The sequence below is a fragment of the Salvelinus namaycush genome, chromosome 12 (assembly GCF_016432855.1).
Source record: "Salvelinus namaycush isolate Seneca chromosome 12, SaNama_1.0, whole genome shotgun sequence".
NCBI classification, from domain to species: Eukaryota; Metazoa; Chordata; class Actinopteri; order Salmoniformes; family Salmonidae; genus Salvelinus; species Salvelinus namaycush.
Window position 1 is genome coordinate 45,580,594 of NC_052318.1, and position 9,561 is coordinate 45,590,154.

At 43.0% G+C, this 9,561-nt stretch overlaps 1 protein-coding gene across 1 annotated transcript; it reads right to left on the bottom strand.

Moving 5' to 3' along the window:
• Window positions 1-5,751: 5,751 nt before the first annotated feature.
• On the bottom strand, window positions 5,752-9,491 carry LOC120057323 (ras-related protein Rab-1B-like). Its single transcript, XM_039005899.1, has 6 exons — window positions 9,169-9,491; window positions 8,603-8,675; window positions 8,403-8,498; window positions 8,191-8,286; window positions 7,970-8,101; window positions 5,752-7,787 (listed from the first exon to the last, which is right to left on the bottom strand). The coding sequence occupies exons 1-6, from the start codon at window positions 9,180-9,182 to the stop codon at window positions 7,593-7,595; spliced, it is 606 nt and encodes a 201-aa protein (XP_038861827.1). The 5' UTR covers window positions 9,183-9,491; the 3' UTR covers window positions 5,752-7,592.
• Between the last annotated feature and the right edge of the window lie 70 nt (window positions 9,492-9,561).

Consider the following 9,561-nt stretch of genomic DNA (forward strand, 5'->3'; position numbering starts at 1 on the left):
GTGCTTAATACGTCCCAGATAGTTGCAGTGCTTAATACGTCCCAGATAGTTGCAGTGCTTAATACGTCCAAGATAGTTGCAGTGCGTAATACGTCCAAGATAGTTGCAGTGCTTAATACGTCCCAGAGAGTTGCAGTGCTTAATACGTCCCAGATAGTTGCAGTGCGTAATACGTCCAAGATAGTTGCAGTGCTTAATACGTCCCAGATAGTTGCAGTGCTTAATACGTCCCAGAGAGTTGCAGTGCTTAATACGTCCAAGATAGTTGCAGTGCTTAATACGTCCCAGATAGTTGCAGTGCTTAATACCTCCCAGATAGTTGCAGTGCGTAATACGTCCAAGATAGTTGCAGTGCTTAATACGTCCCAGATAGTTGCAGCGTGTAATACGTCCAAGATAGTTGCAGTGCTTAATACCTCCCAGATAGTTGCAGTGCTTTTTACGTCCCAGATAGTTGCAGTGCTTAATACCTCCCAGATAGTTGCAGTGCTTAATACGTCCAAGATAGTTGCAGTGCTTTTTACGTCTCAGATAGTTGCAGTGCTTAATACTCCCAGATAGTTGCAGTGCTTTTTTAACAGGGGAAAATACTCCGATTCCTGGGCCAACACTGACATCTCTGTCCAACACATTATGATATATCTGTTTCCTTCGTCAACATTTTTTTAGGCTAGCTATTAAGACTTATCTTTGGTGGGAAATGATGTAAACTGTGTTTGTGTATCAGTGGGTGGCTAAGATTGATAAAGATTGTGCTACTTGAGCAGTACTCTCCCAGAGACCGACTTGTTCTGTCGTTCAAACTTTCCCCCGTGAAGAGTTAATTGAAACGTTCTGATTATTATCGCCACCTCTTCTCCACACGTGATTTTGTCAACACATTTGCGACGGGGCTCTTGCTGCAATGCTAATCTAATCTTTATAGTTCTGTGCGTTCTGTACTCACAGTTGCGCATATTTTATTTCACAACGCTACAGTATGATGCCGCGATTAACGTTTAGAGTTTAAAGATGTATCACTTCGGTGATTTACAGTGAGTCCAGTAAGACAGATTTACATGTGCAAATGATTACAGCTGTAGGCAAAAGCAGTAACATCTTCTGTTGCTGTGCTTTTCAAATGGCTATCATTCCTCCTCTCTTAAGTAACATTGAAAGGAATCACTGCAGTACGATAATTTTCTGGGTACAAAATGACTCATAGATCATTCATTTACCAGATGAGATAGCCTCAGCTTTTCCATATTTCACAATCATCAGTGTGTCTGTCTGTGCCTTTCTGAGGGCTGGAAGAAAAGGCAAAAAGGACTAGGTGAATGACTATAAAAGGACTATGTGAATGGATCATGGTAAATGCATTAACAATAGGAGGTGAAATGCCACATTAAAGCTTTACGGGAATCAAAGCCTCCCACTATTGATGGTTGCCTGTGGAAGTTCACAGACTTTCTCTCTAAAGGATAGGGTGGATGGTGCCCTTGATACTGGTTACCCTAAGAGATGCAAAAGGCCCAAGTTCACGCTCTACACTGTTCTCCTGTCGAAATGCTTCATTTTTCCGTAGTAACATATTATCGAGCTTCCTGTGTGGCTCAGTTGGTAGCTGTGGGTTTGATTCCCATGGGTGGCCAGTATGAAAATGTATGCACTCATTACTGTAAGTCGCTCTGGACAAGAGCATCTGCTAAATGACTAAAATGTAAATGGTTGGTTCTGGAATAACATGCAATGGTCCTTGAGCATCACGAAACCTTTCTGTCTATAGAATATATTGCGCTAGCTTTGCATAATTCTTACCAAGTGATTCAACATTCTAGATTTTTAAATATTCCAGATAATTGTTTTGTTTGACAGGGGTTGACAGAGCTCTCTTGATTTTATTGACAGTTCTGTCTTGATTTGTTTAACATCTGTATGCCTCTTAACCTCTCTCTCTGATTTGTTTAACATCTGTATGCCTCTTAACCTCTCTCTCTCTACTCTCTCTCTCTCTCTCTCTCAGTCTCTGTCTCTGTCTCTGTCTCTGTCTCTCTCTCTCTCTCTCTCTCTCTCTCTCTCTCTCTCTCTCTCTCTCTTATTCATATAATAGGGGAGGGGACATTTATTTATATAGGCCATTATTATAATATTTTTTTTTACAAAACCTCATGCACAGAGAAGCATGTACATGCTCACATACACACCCCACTAATCTCTGCTTGTGGTCCTGAACCCTCTGCCTGTGGGTCACTGGGATGTCTCTGGGGGCCCTTGGCCTGTGAACTGGCTATTAGCGGAGCTTGACGGTTGCCGTATGTTAATACACTCCAGGCAGTCTCCAGTTACTGCTCTGTGATGCGGCGTCTTTGACCTTGTGCTGTTGCCACAGTGCCTCATGAGGACGCTGGAATGAAAGTTTCCTGGATCTTGAGTCTTCCTGTGCGGCCTCTCTGAGCCAGGTTCTCTCAATACTGAGAAAACAGAGAGAATGGAAATAAGACTATTTTTCAGGCTGAAAGCATCTTAAACCAATGCTTCTGAGTCCATTTATAGACACTCAAAAACGTATTTCTGTTGTTTGAACCCACATCAATTGATAAGTGTGGTTTTTATGTGAACCCACTCAGTTGACAAGACACCTTGGACAGAAACTGTCAGCTGCTAAACACATGCCTTACACTCAGGAAGAAGGAAAATGACCACTGAGTATAACATTCCAGTCCATTTAGAGAAAAATGTACATGACACAGGGTCAGTGCACAGCAGCCTTTGTGCATTGTACTGGAGAGCAGGGTTTCCAATAGCATAAGACACAGGAAATATTTTCACACATTCAGCAAATGTCTGGTCTTGCACAGCTTGGTTGTTATCACATTTGAGTGTCTTTTCAACAAATTGTTTTTATCTGGTGGCTGATATTCTACCCACATTGCTTTGATTAATATACACTGGGACACAAAGAAAACGTGCAGCTCCTGTGGCCCTCTAGGACCAAGACGGGACTGGAGCGCAGTGGTCCACACTGACTAAACACCTCCCTCTGCAACTGGATCCTGGACTTCCTGACAGGCCGCCCCCAGGTGGTGAGGGTAGGTAGCAACACATCTGCCACGCTGATCCTCAACACTGGAGCCCCCCAGGGGTGCGTGCTCAGTCACTTCCTGTACTCCCTGTTCACCCACGACTGCATGGCCAGGCACGACTCCAACACCATCATTAAGTTTGCTGGTGACACAACAATGGTAGGCCTGATCACCGATAATGACGAGACAGCCTGTAGGGAGGTCAGAGACCTGGCCGGGTGGTGCCAGAATAACAACCTATCCCTCAACGTAACCGAGACAAAGGAGATGATTGTGGACTACAGGATGCACCTGAGCTCAATTTCGAGTCTCATAGCAAAGGGTCTGAATACTTATGTAAATAAGGTATTTTTTTTTTTTTTATACATTTGCTAAAATTTCTAAAAACCTGTTTTCACTTTGTCATTATGGGGTATTGTGTGCAGATTGATGAGGAAAAACATTTATTTAATCAATTTTAGAATAAGGCTGTAACGTAACAAAATGTGGAAAAAGTCAAGGAGTCTGAATACTTTCCGAAGGCACTGTATATTTGTATTTTGAAGTGCATGCGTGTATTAAACGTGTCTGGTTTCAAGGCTTCTGTAACTGTTCGCCTTACGTGCAGAGAGCAGGATAACTGCCAAAGTGTCTTCTTCTAGGTGCAGCTGTTCAATAACATGGTGGAAATGGGCTGCAATGGTTGATGTGAAACAGAGATGGGCACAGTAATAATGGTGGAAATGTCAAGCAGTCTACTAATGTCTATAAGCTGCATTGCTCTACCCACGCTAAAGAAGAGAGGGACGATGAAGATGGCAGTGGTGGGTCCAGTGCAGGGCACTAGCATGGGCAGCATATAGGCCCGGAACACCAGTTCCTCAGTCAGTGGTACCACCACCTGGTTCCCCCCACACACCCGCCCAGGACCTGGGGGTCTGCAGCAGGGTGAGTATCGTGATGGGTACAACAAACACATGCACTCATGGTCATATCAACACCGACACACTGCACAGACTCACTAACACCAGGCCAACTCTGGAGAACTTACACACCAACACTAACAGTAGCATGCCAACAGACATATTGACGCTTATGCATGCTTGATCAAACTCACAGGCCTGATTTAATTTCTGTGGGGTTTTCCATAGCTGACTGGGTCAGGGGACCAAGAAGACGACATTTAGGATTGAACTTGAGGGATCAAAATGCAGTTGAGAATGTCATAGGCTACAGCAGATCCTACCGTACCAGCAAATATCACCCTGACTAATGTTTCAGATTTAGACTGTTGTAAAATAGCATGGTTTCATACTTTCACATTTATTGGTGTGGGAAGCAGGGGCGCAACTTTCACTGCAGACGGGGGGAGGACATGATTCTGAAATTGCATTTTCATCATTGGAATGTGATACAAAACGAGCCAACGGTCTACTTCAGTACCACACGGACGCTTCCGAGTGGTCGGGTAGACTGTTTGGAGTGTTTATCCAACCTCCACTTCTAAAACTAAAGTTGCGACCCTAGTGGGAAGTAGAATGTAAAACAGGCTCACTGCTATGGTGAGAATGGAGTCTTCCTGGGCCATACATTTATACGTCTACATTATAACGGGGGGACCCACGGGGGGACCAGGATGAATATGTATGAACTTTCCAATTTGTAAGTCGCTCTGGATAAGAGCGTCTGCTAAATGACTTAAATGTAAATAACAAATATATACCTTTTTTCCCCCCAGGCAACGATTTAGCTAAATGCATATAGGGGAAACACTGAATACTACACAATATTACACTATGGACAGATAACTGTGACCCAGTCCACACAGGTACCAGTTGGTACTGTAGCTTGCTCCGCCACATACAGGTAACTGCCATAATAAAGGAAACAGCAACATAAAGTGTCTTAATAGGGCGGTGGGCCACCACGAGCCCCCAGAACAGCTCAAGCCTTGGCATAGATTCTACAAGTGTCTGGAACTCTATTGGAGTGATGCGACTTTCTTCCTCGAGAAACTCCACCATTCGGTGTTTTGTTGATGGAAAACGCAGTCTCAGGCTCCGCTCCAGAATCTCCCATTAGTGTTCAATTGCGTTGAGATCTGGTGACTGGCACACACACACACTTTAAACCCCCTTTACTCCTTTGAGACCCCTCTTTCAAAGTAACTGAGACATCTTCTAGCCATGACAGCCAAAATAATGGGCAACCGGGCATTTTTACACATTACCTTAAGCAGGATGGAATGTTAACTGCTTAATTGACTCAGGAACCACCTGCTTTCAATAGACTGTATTCCTAATTTACTCCAGTGTTTCCTTTATTTTGGCAATTACTTATATATAAGCTATATATAAGTAAGAGCAGGCTAGAAATAAACAGGATAGAATGGACACCCTGCACACTCCATCCAGCGTCGACAAACTATCTTTACATTATCATCCTTGTGGCATACGTGTGTTGAGATCATGCTGTTTTTAAGTCATCCCGACATGAGACGGGGTAGGCCTACGAGAGCTAGAAGGTGAACGGCGTGAGCATGCACAACTCTCTGATGTCAGATGGTGTAAAACTCTAGCGGATTATCAGTAGCCTATAACAGCTTCAGACGAGCTACTGTTTCTGTGCTGACTGACCTCTACTGGTCATTACAGGTATCACATTCATCTGAAAAAATGTGGCACAAAACAGATACACAGTGAACACACAATAATGGCAATAATAACAATATACTTTATTACTATGGACTCCCAATATCTTCTGGGCATTAAGAGCATATTACATTGTCCACAGCAAAGAAGAAATAACCATCATGCCGGAATCTTTCCATTATATCGCTTCCCTGACCAAAAGCCAAATTATTGAATTAGTGTATTAGAAATCATCTATTTTTCATTTAAAGGGAAAATGTAAACCAGAGAGAATATATCAAGGAAGCCAACTATTTAAATGGGTCAAAATTCACTAAATGGAAAAACCCAGCAACCTTTTCCTGGTGTGTTTACCAACCAACCGCAAGATACTTCTTCATCAAAAAGGCAAGGATATCAATGGTGATGCTTAAGAAAGTGGAATTCCCAGACAGTCATCAGCTCTACAGTATTTACTCAGGAAAGCAAAAGTGTTCCTCTTGTTTGAAATCCAATACTAATTTGAGACCCCATACGAATTTGAGACGCTGGTGATTTTTCCTCTGAGGTCCATTCTCTCTCTTTCCCACAAACATGTCATTAGAAAAGACATATCCGAAACGACAAGTTTGAGCAAGCAGTTAAACGTGAAAACAATACACTCAAAAGCTAACTGTGGTAGGCTACGTAATGTGCCATACTCTCCCCAAAATATTGTCTAACAAATATCCAAACCTTGTTGCAATGCTGGACCATGGTGACTAATGGCATGAGCTAGTACTGTAATAATACATGTTACCTTATCATCAACCAGAGGGTGTCCATACGTTATTATAGTGAGCATGTAAAAGGTCTGATGGTACTGGTACAGCAGCATTGTGACTTGAGATCAAACTCAACGCTAAAGGATTGGACATGCCTGAAAACCCCTGGATGTTAACAGCCAGCTACCACTCCAGACAGAAAGAACCAAATGCCTGTTGACCTTTGGTTATGCTCTCATTCATCAAACAGCAATAACATACTCATTGCTTACACTTTCGGGATTAGAAGAGAGAGAATCAAAACAATCCAAAACCACAGTAGTAAAACCACCATGTGATAATAGTGTTATATAACGATGATTAAAACAGACATTAAAGATGTGGACGCCGTGATTGCAGATTTCCATTTATGTTGTCCCCACTTTGTGAACTTTGTTTTGATAGAAAGCCTGTTATTTACTTCGCCCTGTCTTCTCTTTCTCATCAACAGCAACCCTATTACAACCTATATATTATGCGCATGGGCCCAATGACAACTTCCAAATCTGAATCTCAATTCCCGAGAGGACAGATGATACAAACGGCGCTTGTCTTCACTATTTTTCCTCTGGAGTGTGTCCGTGAAGCCTCTGGTTTAACTGTCACAATGATTCCTCTTACTTCACCTTCTCACCATCAGCGATCAGCAGTCTGACTAGGAACCACGAAGGCCATAAAGGGTAGTTATGTAGTCAGCCATAGTTGAAAGAACATCCATGATTTCTTTCGACCACTTGTGTGTGTTTAAACAGCCACTGCTACAGATAGATACTGGATTAGTGCTAGATTAGCTAAAAACATTTTTCATGCCTTACAAAGCCAACCACATTTATCAAAGATGATGTTTCCAATTCTGTGCACATTGGTGAATAAAATGAGAGTGTATGGGGGGGGGGGGGGGAAACTGCTCCTTGGGCACAAACCCTTCTCACTTAATTATGGGCATAGGTCAAGATGAAAAAAAAAAAAAAAAAAAAAAGAAATGGGGGGAAAAAGTCAGTCAGTTCTTGGAGATCCCACCACCTCCATCACCATATTTTCCTGTTCTGTCAGCTCCACCCCAGTACTGTCACTCTACCCCTGGGCCTCTGGAGGTGAGAGGAGGGGGCAGGGCAGTCCTAACAGCATCCTCCTCCAGACTGCCTTACTGGGGTGCTATCAATCTTCAGGTTGGGCTTGTCTCCTCCCGTCGTGGCCCCGGGCCCCATGCGCTTCTTAATCTCGGCCGCCATGGTCATGAAGGATTGCTCAACGTTGGTTGCGTTCTTAGCACTGGTCTCGAGGAAGGGGATGGATAGGGAGTCAGCAAATTCCTGTTTGAGGAGGGTGAGACAGGTGTCAATAACCAGTCTGACTGCAGTAGTAGGGTGCTTCCATTGCAAGTAAAACACAGTGTGTCCTAACAGTTGATAATTCAGCATGTCGACTAGAGTACACTTTATTCAAATACTGTGGTTCATCTGTATCAGATTCCGCATGTTTCCTGTGGACTCACCTTGGCTGTTGTGTAATCTACTACTTTCTTGGTGGTGAGGTCACACTTGTTACCCACCAGCAGCTTGTTGACATTTTCGCTGGCATAGCGGTCGATTTCCTGCAGCCACTGCTTTATATTGTTGTAAGACTCCTAGAAAATACCTCAGTTATATGTGGTCAATAAATAAACGTTAACTCATAGATGTTAATGAATCTCCTTTGTGGAGGGGTGTCACTAACCTGATCTGTTACATCATAGACAACGATGATACCATGGGCTCCTCTGTAATAGCTGGAGGTGATGGTGCGAAAACGCTCCTGACCAGCAGTGTCCCACTACAGACATGAGACAAGAAAAACAAGATGTTAATTAGCTAAAACACTACATGGCTGCAAGCATGAACTGCGATGACACTTCCCGATGGCTGCCAGGCCTGCTGGATTCAACTCACAATCTGTAGTTTGATAGTCTTGCCATCCAATTCAATAGTTCGGATTTTGAAGTCCACTCCGATGGTGCTTATGTAACTTTCCGTGTAGGTGTCATCCTGAAATGTATCATATAAAAAAAAAAACACACATATATCAACAAACTCACACAGACACACAGTATCCAAACGTTGATTGAAAGCTGAAAACGGATCGTTTTTACCGCAAATCGAAGCAGGAGGCAAGACTTGCCCACCCCTGAATCGCCAATCAGAAGCAGCTTGAACAGGTAGTCACTACGGGGGAAACCAGGTTAGAGGCTATCAAATAATGGTTAGAGACTAACATATATATTCTATCAAACCGCCAGCATTGACTTTCATTTAGGTCTCTGACGAGTTAGGCTAGTTTATACGCAATGCTGTCATTTCCATCTGAAATTATGTTATTATAGCTAACTACAGCTGCAAGGATGTACGATTAAATGTCCAAGAGGAAAACGTGAAAGAAAGAGAAAGGTGACTAGACCCATATCTCCACTCCAGGTCATTCAACAAACTAGCTAACCAACGTTAGATCAACAATCTTATGCAATTTTATGTCAACATAGCTATTGGTATGATCATGACAACAACCCGATATCATAGCAGATGTTCGGAACAAATATGTAAACAAGTGATGACGCAATATATTTTGTTACGCGTTTGAGTTAGCTAGCTACGTCTCGTCATCCGCGGTTACTGGACATGGAGTTAACAAAAACAACTAAATATCACAAACTTCACTCACTATTCAGGATTCATGGTGTGTCCAAAATACGTGTTTTCTCGGCTCTTGTCTGGGTCACACGCGTATCCCCTTGGTAGCTAGCTAGCTGCGTTGCTAACGCGTAGGAAGAAAGAATACTTGTTGTTAACGACGTTAGCTAGCTCCACAAACCGCGTTTGGCAAATGTTTCTACAAATTCACGAGCCAGGAGGCTGTGTATCGTTTGTTGGTTCGGTGAGTAAGTGTTCAGAGACTAGACATCGTTTTGTTGCTTGATACACATTCCTTTCTTTCGCGTGTTGTTTTCCTCTCTGTCTCCCTTTTTACTTGTCTTCCCTGGTCTTTTGCGGCACTGTGCGCAGGTGTCATTGAGTGATGACGTCAAATCGTGGTCCTACACAGGTGGGAAATGTA